This window comes from Patagioenas fasciata, chromosome 18, assembly GCF_037038585.1.
Source record: "Patagioenas fasciata isolate bPatFas1 chromosome 18, bPatFas1.hap1, whole genome shotgun sequence".
NCBI lineage: Eukaryota > Metazoa > Chordata > Aves > Columbiformes > Columbidae > Patagioenas > Patagioenas fasciata.
The window spans coordinates 14,233,204-14,249,414 of record NC_092537.1 but is presented as its reverse complement, the minus strand read 5'-3'; the positions used below and the strand labels follow the sequence as shown (position 1 = coordinate 14,249,414).

Here is a 16,211-nt window from a genome sequence, read left to right as displayed (position 1 = left end):
CGGTCAGCGGTGTCACAGGGCGGACGGGCAGCTCCTGGCGGGGCTGTTCACGCCGTCTCTCTGGTGAGCCGTGCTCAGCCGCTGCTGCGCCGTCTCTCGGGGAAAGGGAGAGAGAGAAGCTGTCAGAAAAGCTTCAGGGCTTGGGCACCGTGGCCCCAGGCCCAGTGGGGAGGGTGAGGAGACACCTCCCTGATGCAGACGCTGCTGCTGCTGCTGCTCCAGCTGCTCCTGCTGCTGCTCCAGCTGCTCCTCGCGTGGCCGCTTTGGGTGCAGAGCGACAGCCCCCGGTTCTGCAGGTCGCTGCGCAAGTTCTCCATGTTCTCGATGAAGACCCAACGACCTTGGCCAACCGATTTCTGCCCTCAAAGACGGACTCTGTCATTCCAGGTCAAATTTCCAGTTTCTACCACCGCTGCATGTTGGTTTTCACATCAAATCTCCGTAATTAGCAGTTGCAAAATGCTTTGAGATAGTGCTACAAAAATAGAGGCAGTTGAAAGAAGGGCAGAACATCTACTATCAGCATGTGGTTAGTTAGTACTACTTGGTTTTGTCCTCAGAGCAGTATCACTATCTTCTCCTTTGAGTTCCTATTAACCAAGAGAACGGTGTCAGCGTTGGGGATGGCACAGAGGCGAAAGGAGTTTCTGCAGGGCAGTGAAAGAAGGATGTGCTGGAAAACACCAAGATGCCTTCTGGAAAGCCGAAGGAAGCAGAGGCTCCAGAGAAGGACGAGTGACTTCCTGCAGTTTGGACTGCTGATGGAGTGCGCGTAAAGAAACCAGATGGTAAAGCCATGGAGTTAGCGCAGGGGTGGAGAGGAATCAATAACATGAAGCCTTACACATTGTTAACCAAATGATGGTTATGTTATTGAACCAACGTCAGCAAACTCTGTCTTGCAGTACGTTACGGGAAACCGTATCGGAACACAGCAAAACTCACTGGGGAGCTGATGCTCTATCCCAACACCTGATTAAAAGGAAAGAGTGAATTGATGTAGTATTTGGAACCAAGTGACCCAGCAATGTGAACTCTGTCTGGCAAACAAACTTAATACGATAAATATGGTACAAATGCGAACAATTAGAAAAGGAGGTGTAGCAGGACAACATTAGCAACCAGATTTCTCCAAACTCCCTGGAAAAGGGGGTTTGCTGGTGTTAACAGAGACCTCCTCAGGTTGACCAGAAGCATCCCCTGCCCAACCAGTAAAGCTGGGAAAGTATCTAAAGCTTTGCTAAATGAGACCGTACCCCGATTTGGGGTCCCCGCTCTGATGTCCTCTGCTAGAGGACAGGTGAGTTCAAGCCACAGCAGCTTCTACTGGATCTTTAGGCACTAAAGAGCGTAACTTTTTAGAGTCACTGAGATCAACGCTGAGAGAACTGGAAAGCGGCAGGCAGGTCCTACTGGTTCCGACGTCTGTTTCTTACCACTGCTTTCTTCACCCTTGAACAGTGAATCCAGGCAGGTTGTTCTTTAATCTTGATGGCGCTAAAGGCCGTCAGCAGCAGCTGGAACAGTCCATTCCACTTCTCTTCTCAAGGCTGACCTGAAAAAGCTTTCACAGAAACTTCATCTATTGGCTTGAAAGAAGACACTTCAGTTTTCCTTGGCTCGAGGCTTCCCTCTCCTTCTGAGCAGCGCTACAGGTGGTGCTTGATGCTACTTCCACTTAGTTTCCTGGCAAATGCTGTTTATCTGCGGTTCCATTAAATGATTCATTTTCTTTTCTACCTGCCCACTTGCTTAAGGCTTGCAGGGAGTCTGCAACTGCCAATCGATCTCTAATGCTTTACTGACTTGCAGCACTACCTGTGCAACAAAAGGGGGCCCTCTAGCAGAGGACATCACAGCGGGTACCCCAAATCGGGGTACGGTCTCATTTAACACAGCTTTAGTTACTGTTCTAGCTTTACTGGTTGGGCAGGGGATGCTTCTGGCCAACCTGAGAAGGTCTCTGTTAACGCACTGCAAGGCAGAGTTTACTGATGCTGGTTCGAGGAGGCAGCCGTCCGGGCTCAGAGACGTCCCTCTCATTTCTCTCTCTGTCTTCCCAGCCGCTCGTCTCGCAGTATCGGCTGCCAATTTATTTCCAGTTTCCTGGTCAGTGTCTCCTTCTCGATGCTCCTTGAAATGCACGATGGCAACTTTTCGAGTAGCAGCGCAGCTTCTGACAACTGGAGTACCACGTTTAATCTCTTCTCCTTGTGCTGTTAATAAACGTGGCCCTTTTCAAATGCTCCATGGGCACGCGCCACACCCAAAGCACACTTGGAATGTGTCCAAATGTTAATCTTCTTCTCTTTGGATGACTCTAAAGCTGGTGCATGTGCAGCTGTCCGGGCAGAAGTCCCAGGAGACAAAGGTTTGGCTTTGATTACCTCGTGGGTAGTTGTTAGGGCATCCCCAGCTCTATGTACTCCTTGCTTTACAAAGCTGCTTCCATCAGAGAACCAGGAGTCTTCGGCGTCTTCCGTGGGCTGTTCCTTTAAATCCCGCCTGCTGGAGGAAACAGCTCCCATTGTTTCCAAGCAATCCTGGACCACAGGCTCAGAAACAGAGCGGCTGAGGAAAGGGGCTGCAGTGACACTGTTGGTAACGACAACATTCACATCATCCAGTTCCACCAGTACCGCCTGGCATTCAGGAATCTCGAGGGAGATAACCCATGGGTGCCTTTTTGTTCCAGAACGGTTGGGACTGTATGGGACACTTCCACAGTCATTTACTGTCCATGGTGAACTCAGGAGCTTCCTGTACAGCGAGTCCAAGAGCTGCCACAGCTCCACGACATCCAGGCCAGCCTTGGCTCACTGCATCTGATTGCTTAGGGAAGCAGCAGCCGCCCGGTTCTGAGCTCTCGATTGCCGTGCTGGAACACGCAGAGCAACGCTTTGCCTTTCGTGTGAGCGTAACTCCAATGGCTTGGTGATATCTGGGAGACCCAGGCTCTTTGTTTAGTTGTGCAAATGCCCTCAGACGCTTCTCTTGTCCAATTCAACTTGGCAGTCTCTTCGTTTGGCAGTTCATAGAAAGGCTTTACTAAAAGTCCATCATTATAAACTCAAAGTCTGCACCAACGTGTCCTCCTAAGAAACGCCCGGAGCTCTTTTACCGCTGCAGGTTCTGGTGTCCGGCAAACAGCTTCTTGTCGCTCCATCCCCAGCTCTGGTGCCCTCCGGAGATCTCGAATCCCAGATAAGTCACTTGGCGCTGGATCAGCTGGGCTTTCTGTTGGGAAGCTCGATACCCACTGCATCTCACCAAATCCAGCAAACTCGCAGTGCATTGCATACGGTCTTCTTTGGTTTCTGTGGCTGCTCTTTTATCTTGAATGTCACTTCACCTTGTTTGAATGTTATTGTTGCTTGCAATTGTTTTCCTAAGTCTCGTCTCCGTAACGGTTTTGGAGACCCAGGCATAGATAAGAACTTGGGAATTCCATTTTGTTTTCCCAGTTTCTCTTGGATTGGCTGTTGAAGAAAGCTTTGTCTTGTTGGCCAGCAGCTCCCACCAGAGGTGCAAAATCTTCTTCTAACGGTATCAATTCCTGATTCAAAATGGAATCAGAAGTTCCAGTCTCAACTAAAATCTCAGCTTCTTTCCCCCGCTTTCCTCTTCTTTCTCCACAGCTTCACCACCCCGGAAGCTGAAGGCACATCATCTTCAATTCCACGCCCCGTGGGGACATACAGTCTTCTATCTCAGCCTCCCCTCTCATCAGGCGAGTTTTCTGTCTTATTCTACATGCTGGACAACATGGTTTCAGCTTCTCCTGAGCTTTATTCTGCTCCCTTTGTAATGTGAACACAGCTGGATCCCGGGGTGGCAAGTGAATAGCACGTTCTGTCTGCCACTCTGGGCGTTTTCGCAAAGTGAAAAACGTATCAGCGTCCATCACTTGACTGCACTCGCCTTCTCTCTTCAAGAAGAACGTTAGCGCCGCACCGTTCAGAGTTTCATTCAGAGGCCGCTTTTCCTCATCATCTAATTTATACAATGGTGACTGATTATAATATGTCAGCAAGGTTTCTCTACTCACGTTATCACCAGGTGGTTCCCCAGTCTCTTTCCTGTGAGCTACCATAAGGTTAGCATGAAGTTAGTTACAACGGATGAGTTTCCTACTATGAATTACTAGTCAAATGTAAGCCAAGCGCTCTGCTCCGAAACACCGTGTTCCTAGATCTTCCGGTCTCTTTGTCAGGCAGAAGGATTTAAAACTTGAAAAATACCCCCTCGTTTTGCAGGTGGTTAGAAAGCATTCACCACGTCGTTAGTTAATGACGGGTACGTCTTTGTAACTTAATCGCAGTCTGCATCAATTTAGCGTCTTCTCTGCAGTCCGGAGAGGGGAGGAGGGTCGGGATGCGGGCAGAGGTGAAGCGTTGTAGGGCGCTTTCCTCGGGATCTCCATAAATAACCGCATAACAGCAAAGAAACTGTCTGGGCTTGGGGCCTCTCAGCAGGAGGAGCATGAGACAAAAGAGACTTGGGCTTGTAAACCCCCCCAGTCTGTGCACCCGCTCTTCGCACATCCTTCATGAGCCTGTTGGTCCAGTGGTAATTTTGGGTCTGGGGCCTTGGTTGTTTCTTCTTGGATTCTCTTCCTCCGTCTTCCAGGCAGTTTTTTCTCTGTCCGTATCTCGATGTGTCGAAGCATAGAATACAGCTAAAGGAATTTAAGGGAGCAAAATTCTTCTGCGACTGTCCTCCCTTTGTTTTTATTAAGCATCCTCACTAATGTGTCCAAACGAGCCCCTGAAGTCTCTAAGGCCTTTAACGCGTACCCACAGTCTCCCATACGATGTTGCTACAAGTCACGACAGAAGCAGAGCTGACAGAATGGCCACTGGGGCAGAGCCTGATTAAAGGGTCCTGTAAGAAATGGGAGGCCGGAGAATGGAGGAGAGATCGACTGCTTGCACGGGCGGAGATGCTTTCCTCAGGGCCTCCATAAATGCGTGTGTATACTCAATGTCATCGTCCGCAGGACGGGAGGAGGGCGGGGGGGTTGTTGACAGTCGTGCAGTGTTGTCTCGTCCTTTCTTGAGGGGCTCCAAGAAGATGCCCTGCTTCTCTAACTGTTGTTCTCCTGAGAAGAGAGGAAGGATGCGTGGGAATGATCCCAGGCAGTGCCACAGAAACACGGTGGCAGTCCAGGGTGTTGCTCCCCAACAAGAGAAGCATCCCAAAGCCTCCCTCGTGCCATGTCCCCCATGAAGGGGACGCCTCCCCGTGCTCTCCAGAGCCCAGACCCTCGCAGTCTGAGCAAGACCCGCAGGGGAAGCCTCCAAGAGCGTCCCTGCCTGGGGAAAGACCCAGCGGGGACCTGACGGCACAGGACGGGGACAGCACAAAGCCAGAGTCCAGCAGAGCCGGCGTCCCCCACCCAGGGATGGGCTGAGCAGAGGGCAACCCCTTCGAGCCAAGGACGACGTCCCAGCGCTCCCCCAGCGGCTCCGCAGCCCCTTCCAGCCGCGCTCTCCCCCCGCCTCACCTGCTGGGCCTGGAACTACAGCAGCTGCACCTGGGCGCTGTACATGGAGGCTAAGGAGGCCTTTTCCTGCTTCAGCTGTCCCTGCTCCTGCTGCAGCTGCTTCTGCTCCTGCTCAAGCTGCTGCTTCTCCTGCTTCAGCTGCTCCTGCTTCTGCTTCAGCTGCTCCTGCTGCTGCTTCACCTGTTCCTGCTGCTGCTTCAGCTGCTCCTGCTTCAGCTGCTCCTGCTTCATCTGCTCCTGCTTCCTCTGCTCCTGCTGCTGCTTCCTCTGCTCCAACTGCTGCTTCATCTGCTCCTGCTGCTGCTTCAGCTGCAGCAGCAGGACCTGCAGCTTGTCCCGGAACTCGGTCTGCATCCTGCGTGCCTCCCCCAGGGCTCGCTCCCTCTCTGCGTGCTTCTGGGCTGAGAGCTGCAAGGCAGAGCGGGTGGGGAGGCTGGGGACAGGGAGCCTCGCTGCCCTGCGCTGAGGGTCCTCTGAGCATCCCCTTGTTCCCCTCCCGGCACAGGATTCACGACTTCAGGAGGGGTGTGAGACCCCGGCTGTGATGCCGGCCCGTGCACGGCTGTGAACCGTGGCGCAGAAGCTGTGCTTACCGCCTTCGTGCTTCTGATCATCCCCTCCTGCTTCTGGACACGTCGCGCGGCCCCGATCACCTTCTCCTTCTCCAGCCTCAGCTCCTGCCAGGCCTGGTCCAGCCTCTGCCTGTCTCTCGCCAGCTGCTCCTCCTCGGCTTTCAGCTCCTGGCGCTGGATCTTCAGCTCTGCCCGCTCCTAGGGTGGGCACGGGGGAAACCGACGCATCACCTGCCCCGTCCTGGACACCATCTCCCGTCTTCCCAAGGGGAGGCAGAGCCCCTGTTGAGCTCCTCGTGTGGCCGCTTTGGGTGCAGAGCAGCAGCCCCCGGTGCTCCAGCAGAGCCCTCACCCACCCGCCTGTGGGGACCAGGGCGGGCAGAGCTGGGACCGGACACACACACACACTCCTTGCCCAGAACGCCGGAGCCCCTCCCTGTGCTGCACACCCTCAAACACGCTCAGCACAGGGCAGTTCCTCGGCACTGGAAATACCCAGCCTGAGTGGTCCTTTGCCACCCCGGCAGCCCTGAAAAATGCAGCTCTGCCGCACTGTCTGTGCCACATGTCCCCTCTGGACAGCCCTGGGGGGAGCAGAACCGGCTCCGGACACGTCCCCATGGCACGGGGAGGTTTTTCCTCACCCACCGTGGGGGTTTCCTCTCCCCAGACTCACAACAGAGGTGGCTGCGCCTGCCCTGGCTGCCCAAACCCCTCACGGGTAAAGGGGAGAGAAAGAGGCAACTGACGCTTCAGTCAAGAGCTGAAAGGGGCTGGTGGAGCCTGTTCCTGGGACTCCCCCATTCTCACCACCCCAAGTGACGTCTCTGTCACAAGAAGGCAGCGCTGAACGTCTCCCCGCTGAGCAGGACCCACGCATGAGCCTGCCAGACGCTGCAGGGCCAGGCGCCGTTCACGGGCTCCAGGCCAGGGACCTCCTGCGGGCCAGAGAAACGCCCGGACCCAGCCAGGAGCCTGGCCCGGGCAGAGGACACAGCGTGGGCTCACCTGCTCCAGCAGCCGAGCCTGCTCGCCCAGCCTGGCCTGCGTGTTGGCCACCAGCTCCTGGACACGGCTCCGCTCCTCCTCCATGCCCCTCCTGCACATGTTCTGCAGGTCACTGGAGAACTTCTCCATCTTCTCAGTGATGCCGTTCAGAGACCTGTGCAGAGGAGCCGGGGGAGGGTCACCCTGGGGGACACACTTTGTCCCACTGCGAAGGAGAGGGGGACGTGTGCTGGGCCATGGGCCGGGCAGCCCTGCCCCGAACCTCTCGGGATCAGAGCAGAGCAGCAGGAAGACGCAGCCGCTGCTTCGGGGAGCACGGACAGATACTGAACAACAGCTCAGCGCCCCTGGGGGCAGCGGGTGGGAGAGAGGATGGTCCCTGTTCCTCCTGTGCTCTGGGCCTGGTTCCCCGGAGGACAGGGAACACCGTGGCCAGGGATCAACCAGGGGGCACGACACCGGCTGTCGGTACCTGGTGTGTGAAATGGTGCCGGTCAGCACATCCATCTCTCGCTCTTTCAGCCACATCACGTGCTGGGGCTGCTCCTCGTGTTTCTTGCGCAGTTCCTCGACAGACTCCCTGCGGGACACGGGGAAGGAGCCCACCACGGGCTGTTACAAACTGGTGCTCCCCGTGACGGGCACCGTGGAAGAGGCTCGGTCGTGGGGCTGAGCACCAGGTCCCAGGAGCTGGTCTGTCACGGGGCGTCCCACGGGCTGCCTTCCCCATCTGGGATGGACCACATCTGGGGGTTATGGGCTTCTCTACCAACAACAGACTTCTCGTTGACCTAAACTATGTGGACATCAGCAACTCATTGTTCTGAATAAAAGGGATCCGGAGGAGAGAAAACATGGGGTTCAGCGTCGTTCAAAATGCAATGCCTTCCCTCGGAATGACGTCTCCAGCCAGATCTGCCTGTCTCCACCGGCAAAGCAAATCCCCACTCCAAAAGCCACGGAGCTGCCCTCAAGCCAGCGCTTCTGGACTCTCCATTCTCCTTTCACCGTCTCCCCAAACCGTTCCCTGGCTCCTTCACCCACACCGGGGCCACCGGCACCACGTGCCGCTCGTGCCGCTCTCGCCTCTGCAGCTCCCGCAGCTGCTGCAGCTCCAGCCGGTGCTGCACCAGCAGCTCTGCCCGATCCCGCGCCATGTCCTGGCCCCTTCTCCTCCCCCTGGGTCACCCGTGGGCCCCATCCAGCAGGCGCTGGGGCTCACCTGGCTCTCCAGCTCTGCCACACGGGCCTGGGCGCTCAGCAGCTCTGCCCGACAGTCGGATGCTGCTGGGGAGGCGGCCAGCTGGCTGCAAGCACAAAGCACCCGATGCGGTCAAGCCGAGGAGGCCACGAAAGACAAGATCCCTCCCCAGCGCCAGTGCCTGCCTCGCAGGCGAAAGGCAGGATTCAGCCTTTTGGCTGCCGAGGGAGCAGAGACCCCAACAGCTCCGTCCCTGGTGCTCCCCTGGCTGCATCCGCCCCCTTCCCCGGGCACCCCCAGCTCACAGCCCCTGCCCACCGCTCCAGGCACGGGGGCTGCAATTCCCTTCTGAGCGACATTGGGATGGCACAAGTCTGAACCTGCAGCTGTGCCAGCTCCGCTGGAGGAGGTGGTTTGTCTGGAACCAGGAGAAATGAAGGGGAGTGAAGGCAGGATCAAGGAGCAGGGGGAACTCGTGGAGCTGTGTCCATCCAGGACAGCTCCACGGCACGCGGGGCAGTGTGTGCCATACTGGGCACAGCTGGAAACACGGCCCAGAGCTGGGATGGGACTGTGAGCTGGCCCAACGGGACACAGACCACCCCCACCGCCATCGTAGGTAAAGGCACAGCAGCCACGCTCTCTGTGCACAGCAAAAGATGCTATCAGCCACTGCCTGAAGGGCGCTGGTACCTGAGAAGGGGGCCTCAAAGGGCGGAAACTCTCCCTCCTCAGGGGGTGCACCACCCGCACCCCGAGGGTGGCTCGCACCACAACCCGTTCCCCCTTCTCCCTGGCGGTACCAGGCGCGGCCTCAGTGCGGTGGCTTCGCTGCCCGTGTCCAAGACGGCAGCTGCTGCGGGCCCTATGGCAGCGGCGTGGCAGCGCTCGAGCCTCGTGCGAAGGTGCGTGGGGCTGGAGGCATCGGGCCCGGCCCCAGCCCATGAGCCTCCAGCCTTTCCTGCCCCGCAGACCCCCTGTTATTTTGTTTTGTGTTTTTTTTAGTATGTTTGGGTAATGTCTTTAAATGCAGAGAGAAGCAGCATCAGCATGCAGGCAGCTGCTGGGTACGAGGGGTTCCCTAAGCACACACACCCCACACCCCCCGGCCGCCGGGCAGGAAAGAGAACGTGGGGGTATAACAAAAAATAAGGGCATGGAGGTGTTCTGGCTGAAGCCGAGCTGTGCTCATCTACCCTTTGAATGACAATTCCAAAGGCACCAAAGGATGGGCCTTTGCTGGCTCTGCCCTGGTGCCCACTGGTTTGCTCCCCGTGCTCCCTCTGGGGGGCCCCGGGTACCACCGGATCCACCTGGGCACCCCCAAAGTGCCTTTTGAGCTCTTATTTTTCTCCTGAAAAAGCAAACACGGCGGGGCTTTCTGCCATCCTGCCCCAGGGACCCCCACTCAGACCACACCGGCGCTTGGTTGCTCATCACCGTTTATTGCAGCCGCTGCCTGCTCAGCGCCCGGGGCGGTGGGACCGGGGCCGGGACCCCTGTCCTGCGCGGCTGTCAGGGGGTGATTCACCGCGGGGGGGCTGGATGGGCGGCAGCAGACTCGGTGCCAGGGTGAAGCGCCTGGGAGACGGGACTGGTCGGTGCAGCAGCACGGCCGAGAGCAGCGAGGTCGAGGTGTCTGGGGTGGCCCTTGGCGTTGGGGGCAGCTGAGAGCCCCCCATCATGGCGAGCTGCTCGTCCTGCCGGTTCCCATCAGTGCCGTCCTGGCCCGACAGCTGCATCGCGTCCTTCTGGGAAGGGGAGAGCGTGTGAGCCAAACACGGGGCCCCGTTCCGCATCCCCCAGCAACCCTCCCCCAGCCAGCTCTCCCTGGGGAAACTGAGGCACGGATGGATCCCCCCGCAGGCTCAGCATCCCCCTCCCCACCTCCGTCATCCCTACCTTGTTGGGGCTGCGGGCGCTGGGTGGGGACGGCCGTGGGGTGCTGGGCGGTTGGGGCTGGAAGCGCGGGGGCGTGAGGGTGTGTGGGCCCCCGCAGCTCCGCGGAACAGTGGGGTACCTGCACTCGCCCGTCCGCTCCCTGGGGGACAGGACACGGGGTGCTCAGTGCCCGGCAGGTGGCACCCCATGTGTCACTCGACGCCAGGGAGGGGTCAGGGGGCAGTTACTCACGGTCCAGGCGCCAGCATGTGGAGGGGCCGGTCGCAGGACAGGCAATGGAAACCAGGCAGCAGCTGCCTGGAGGGGGGAGAAAAGGGCTGGGGAGCTCCTGGGGGGCACAGCCCCACCTGCACACCGTCCCCTGCCACAAAAAGCCTCTGCACCCACCCCCCAAGATTGGTTCGGGAGGGCTCCTCCCACACGTGCCCCCTCATTGTGCCGCCTCCATCGCTGGGAAGCTGCAGCTGGCAGGAGCACAAGGCACAGCCACTTGCTCAGCATCCCCAGGGGCGCTGCCCACTCGGCTCCCACGCCAGGGTACCACAGCGGCACGAGCTGGGACAGCCAGCAGGAACAGGGCCGGCACTGCCAAAGCCACCGCTGTCCCCATCGCACTCACTTCCTAATCCCAGCGGCATCGTCACGCTCTGGCTGCAGCGCCTTCTCCTGGAGCTGCTGCCCGCTGAGGCTCTTCCACCGCTCCTCCTGCTGCTCCCGGAACGCCCCCAGCTCCCGTCGGTCCAGCTGTGGACGGGTGACACCCTCAGCCATCTACCCCAGGATGGGGCATGGCGGTCCCCAGGGGGACAGCCGGGAGGGGGCACCCTCGCAAGGATGCTGCCTCAGGCTGCCAGGCCCCCAGGGTGCCAGTTCTGCGTGGAGGGGACGAGCCCTCACCTTGCAGTCCATCTGTCTCTGCAGCTCTTTCTGGAACCGGTGCCAGCCCTCCTCCTGGCCCATCACCCGGCTCGTCACCTCCTCCACCGCCTTGTTCAGCCGCTCCTCGCACGCCTCAAACTGCCTGCGACTGACTTTGTCAGCCAGGGCGGCTTTGTCTGCTTTCTAGCAACGGGGAAAGGCGGGAGAGCGGTGGGGACAGGATGCAGGGACAACGCGAGAGGGAGAAGTGGCTACGTGGCCCTGTTCACCCCATCACCCCCGTGGGGTTGCTCCCACCAGCCAAAGGGACTCGGGGTCACAGAGGGACCTGGCAAGGGACCCGCAGCAGGGCTGGAAATCCTCCTTCCCCCCGGATGCTTCTGCCAGCCGGCACCCAAGGGACAAGGGGCGTTTGTCACCGTGCTCGGGACACCGTTGGCTGGCACCAGGGTCCCTCGAGCCCCTACCTCATCGATTTCCAGCACCAGCAGCTGCTCCTTGTCTGCTTTCTGCTTCTTGAGCCGCTCCAGGGCCTGGGACAGAGCCTTCCAAGGCAGACAGCAGCCCGTGACGCCACGGCAGGGTCGGAGCTGCCCCCCGGCCAGCCGAGCACCCCCTGCCTCCCCAGCCCATCAGAAACCTCCAGGAAAGGCATCGGGAAGCTGTGCAGGGCTGCGAGCAGGGTGGCAGGGGGACAGATCCCTTGGGGTCCCAGCCTGGGCTCTGCCTGCGGGTTACAGCCACCCACCTTGATGTCCTTCTGCTCCTGCTGGCGATCCTGCTGGAGGTTTGCAAGGGCCGAGCTGAACTTCTCGTAGTCCTTTTGGAGCTGCATGATGCTGGCCTGGAGGCACTTGAGCTGCTCGTCCTGCTGCAGGGACTAAGAGGACAAGGCGGTGCTGAGCAAGGGGGGTGGCTGCCCTGCAGGGACAGTCCCAGGGTATTTTGGCTGGTGGCCGCGGGCTCTCGGGGCAAGCAGGACATTTGCTCCAAGGCTTTAACTCCCTTCCATGCTGCTGACTCCCACAAGCTGGTTAGGGGGGCAGCGAGGGACTCCCCCACGTTACAGCAAAGCAGAAATGCCTGGGGGCTCCTGGCAGCTCAAGCCCCCTACACCGCGTCTCCTTACCTGTCTCCTCCACTTTGGGTAACTCTCCACCTTGCCGCCCGCCTTCTGGGCCAGGGACTCCAGCTGCGCCTCGAGCTTCTCGCAGCGCTGGAGGAGCTTCCCCAGCAGCGCCCTGGTGTCCCAGTTGCAGCCGGGGCACCCCGCGTGCTTGTGTCCCCCGCTCTGCGCCGTCGCCCTCGGCTCGTCCAGCTGCTGGCAGGGGAGGAGGAATCAGCTCTGAGCCGGGCTGGATGCCGCCCACAAGCCCAGGTGCCGTGGAGGCTCCATGGCCCCATCCAGCCAGGGGACGTGGCCGGGACCCTGCCAGGACTGCCCCCGAGCCAGCGGGGGCTGGGAGCGCTGCCCCCGGGCCTCACCTCTGCCTGCAGCTGCTGTGCTGTCTCCATCACCAACTGATTCACGTACTCGGCCGCAAACTTCTCCAGTTCGGCCTGGGTCGGCTCCTGCTGCTTCCCCAACTCCTTCCGCTCTGCCTTGACCTTCTGTCCCTTGGGCCTGGCCAGCGAGATGGGGGCAGGGGCAGGCTTAGCCTTCGTGGGGGTGTCCCTTGGCCCCCAAACTGGGATGCTCCCAGACCCCAGGCTCCCTCGCAGCCCTGCGGGGTAGGAAACCCTCTCCCATCCTTTTACCGCGGCTGTTGGGTCATCTGGGCGCTGCCGTCTGCTTTCCTGCCGGCTCCAGCCCCCCTCATCTTTCTGGGAGCATCCTCCACCTTCCTGATCTGCCAACGGCAGTGGGGGCGGTGAGGGCACAGCCCCCTGTGTCATTCCGGCACGGGGACCCTTCGGCTGCCCCCTCCCTGCCCAAACTGGCATCCCCGCAGCCCCTCGGGGACTGCTGCCGGCTCACCTTCTCCTCCTGCCCGTGGAGGGCCCCGGCCATGTCTTGCAGGAACGACATCTGGCACTTGAGGTCGGCCAGGATGCTGGTGATGCTCTGCCGGCCTAGAGGGACATGGTGCAAGGGGATGTGCTGTCGGTGAGGGGGTCTCAGCCTTGGGGCCAGGCTCTGAGCATGACGAGCCCCTGAGCCAGGGTGTCCCCACGCCAAACAACCCCCGCCAGCCCCCCCGTGCTCTCACCTCCCTCCGGGAAGAGCCGGCGCACGTTCTCAAGATCCGCATGTTCAGCTTTGGTAGATTTAAGCTGCTCCACCTGCTCCTTCAGACCAGCGCAGAGGTGGCCGAGCTGCCCAACCTGGGAGAGAACCTCCCGCATCTCCGACTCGTAGCTGGAGGTGCTGGTGGTGCCCCAGGGCTTGGCCGGCTCTTGGGCATCCCCTGGGATGGTGGCTTGGGAGGTGGAGGAGCCAGGCTGCACCCCAGGGGTGGTGGTGTGGGTCCCAGGTGATCGTGGCTGCACCCCCGAGGTGCTGGCCTGGGCATCAGGGGCCCCTGGCTGTGTCCCCAGGGAGATGGTGGCCTGGGTGCCCGGGGATCCTGGCTGCATCCCCGAGGTGCTGGCCTGGGCATCAGGGGCCCCTGGCTGTGTCCCCAGGGAGGTGCTGGCCTGGGTGCCCGGGGATCCTGGCTCCAGCCTCGGGGTGGTGGCACCAGCACCACAAGATCCTGCGTGATCTGCGGGAGCGCCTGACAACTTCACAGGGGTCACTGGTTCCCCCTGTGTCCCTGCTTGCATCCCCGGGGAGCCAGACCCTGCAGTCCCCTTGCTGGTCTCCATCCCAGGCTGTGTCCCACGTCCCTTTGGCCCCAGTGCTGAGCTCTTCCTGGCCTGGGTGTCCGTGGCCACCTGGGTGGGCTCGGCGGGGGCAGACTGGCCCCCAGCGCCCTCCTGGGAAGAAGAGGCAAAGGGCAGCAGGGTTACTGGCAGCTGGGCAGCCGTGAGGACAGACCCCAGAACCCCTCGCCATGTCCCCAGCCCCTGTCCCCAAACCACCACCTCGCGGGGCCAAACTCGTGTTGAACATGAGAGCCCAAATGCAAAGGGATCAGGGGGCAGCCCGGCTATGGAACCCGGGGGATTGGACCCCCAGGGATGGGAGCCCCAACATCACTGCCCAGCACCCCCAACCCACAGCTTTATCTCCCCTCCTTCCCCTCCCATGGTTCTGTTTGGATGGCTCTCTAGTTCAGAAGTGCCTTAGCAACCCCTGGGACACCCTTCCCACTCTTCCCTCCTGCTGCCCTTCACGCTGGTGACACCGATGGCCGTGGGGCACGGGCACAGTGTGACAGGGCAGCGGGAGCGGGGAGGGACGAGGGCCCGGCTCCCTCCCGGGGCACCAGGGGACGCTCACCAGGCCAAGGGTCTCCTGTATCTCCTGGATGTCCTCTGCCAGGCCAGAATGCGCCTCCTGCATGGCCCGCATGTCCTCTGTCAGGCCGACATGCGCCTCCTTCATCTCCTGGATGTCCTCTGCCAGGCCAGAATGCGCCTTCTGCATCTCCTCCTTCATCTCCCGCACGTCCTCTGCCAGGCCGGACTGCACCTCCTTAAACTTGTTGATCTCCTCCCAGAGATCCTGGAGCGAAGCCCTTTCCTGGGAGAGCGGGTGGGGGGTGAGCCCAGGGGAGGGTCCCTGGGGACCTGGACCCCGCTGTGCTCTGCTGCGGGAGCTCGGGCTTAACCCAGCCCTTGGGCTGAGGGCGGCACGAGGGCAGCGCGGAGCCCAGAGGAGGGGGCGTCTCGTGGGGGAGCACCCAGGGACCAGCAAGAGCATCTACCTTGGAGACGGCTCTCTCCTTCTCTTCTGCTGTTTTTGGCTTCAGCTCCTTGGCCACAGAGGAGACCTCGGAGTCGCTCCCGGTCCCCTCCACCGTGTCCTTCTCGTCCAGCTGCTCTGCTGGTTTCCAGAGCTGCTGCCCGGTGCCCAGGGCTCCGTCTTCCTCCTTCTCCTGGCCAGGCTGGTCCTTGCTGTCCTGCTCCTTTGCCAGGCTGGGGGTCGGGCTCTGCCCTGGCTCCAGGACAGACGGCTCCTGCTGGCCCAGTTGCCCGATGATGGCCTCGAGCAACTTGTGCAGGGCCACCAAGTCGACAACCCCCAAATGGGGTGTCCCGATGGCGGCGTTCAGCAGCTCCAACAGACCGAGTGTGGCCATCGCTGCTGCTCTGCCAGAAAACACGGAGCCTGATGTGGGAAGACGGGAGCTTTTCTGTCCGGAGGTGATGTTGGAGGGAATGGCAGCCAGCAGCCTTTCTCCTCCTCCTTCTTGCCACAGAAAGTGATCCAGTCACCGAACAGATCCAAGTGCCGAAAGCAATCCAAGTGACTAAAGTGATCCAGTCACCGAACAGATCCAAGTGTCAAAAGCAAACCGAGTGATGAAAGTGATCCAGTCACCAAAGCGATAGAAGTTCCGAAAGTGATCAAACCACCGAAAGCGGTTCAACCACCAGAAGTGGTTCAACCACCAGTAGCGATCCCACCACCAAAAGTGATGCAACCACCAATAGCGATCCCACCACCAAAAGTGATGCAACCACCAACAGCGATCCCACCACCAAAAGCGATCCAACTGCCAAAATGAGTCCACCACCACAGTGATCCCACCACGGCAAGTGATCCCACCACGGCCAGTGACCAAATGGGCGAGGGGCACAGGTGACAGGGGACAATATAGTGTCTCTGTTGCCCGGCAACAGCCGCCCCAGCAGCCAGCGGGCGCCGCCCTGGCCATTGTGATGAAGTTATCCACGGGATGGGAGGTGCTGAGGGTCCCTCCTGCCTTTCCCACTTTACCACCTACAGTGCAGCTGGTGACACCTCAAATGTTGTGGCAGTCCCTGCAGAGCCTGCCCAGATGCAAAATACAATCGGACAGGTCACAGGGAATGAAATCTCATTTCACTGAATTAAATACCCTCAGTTTTAATTGCAGAGAGGGTGGCTTTATCCGTGTTGTGTACTCAATCAAACTCTCCCGACGTTTAATCCTTTCCTTTCCCCACGGCACAGTGGCCTCGGAGGCGATTCCCCTTCGTGGCAGATGTGCAGTGACTGGCTCACGAGTGCACCAGCACCTGGGAACCTGGGCTGAAAACAAGGCCAAAGTGC

General features: G+C 59.9%; 2 protein-coding genes across 2 annotated transcripts; both read right to left on the bottom strand.

The window, feature by feature from the left end:
• Positions 1-6,014: 6,014 nt before the first annotated feature.
• Positions 6,015-8,243, bottom strand: LOC139829335 (fas-binding factor 1 homolog). The gene is made up of 5 exons (XM_071816375.1): positions 8,221-8,243; positions 7,559-7,666; positions 7,087-7,240; positions 6,100-6,276; positions 6,015-6,020 (listed from the first exon to the last, which is right to left on the bottom strand). The coding sequence occupies exons 1-5, from the start codon at positions 8,241-8,243 to the stop codon at positions 6,015-6,017; spliced, it is 468 nt and encodes a 155-aa protein (XP_071672476.1).
• Positions 8,244-9,712: 1,469 nt separating this feature from the next.
• Positions 9,713-14,886, bottom strand: LOC139829334 (uncharacterized). The gene is made up of 13 exons (XM_071816374.1): positions 14,454-14,886; positions 13,279-13,987; positions 13,047-13,141; positions 12,827-12,918; positions 12,554-12,692; positions 12,198-12,359; positions 11,817-11,948; positions 11,536-11,613; positions 11,087-11,251; positions 10,809-10,933; positions 10,421-10,486; positions 10,190-10,328; positions 9,713-10,038 (listed from the first exon to the last, which is right to left on the bottom strand). Exons 1-13 carry the CDS (start codon positions 14,874-14,876, stop codon positions 9,751-9,753), a joined length of 2,613 nt encoding a protein of 870 aa, XP_071672475.1. The 5' UTR covers positions 14,877-14,886; the 3' UTR covers positions 9,713-9,750.
• Positions 14,887-16,211: the final 1,325 nt, after the last annotated feature.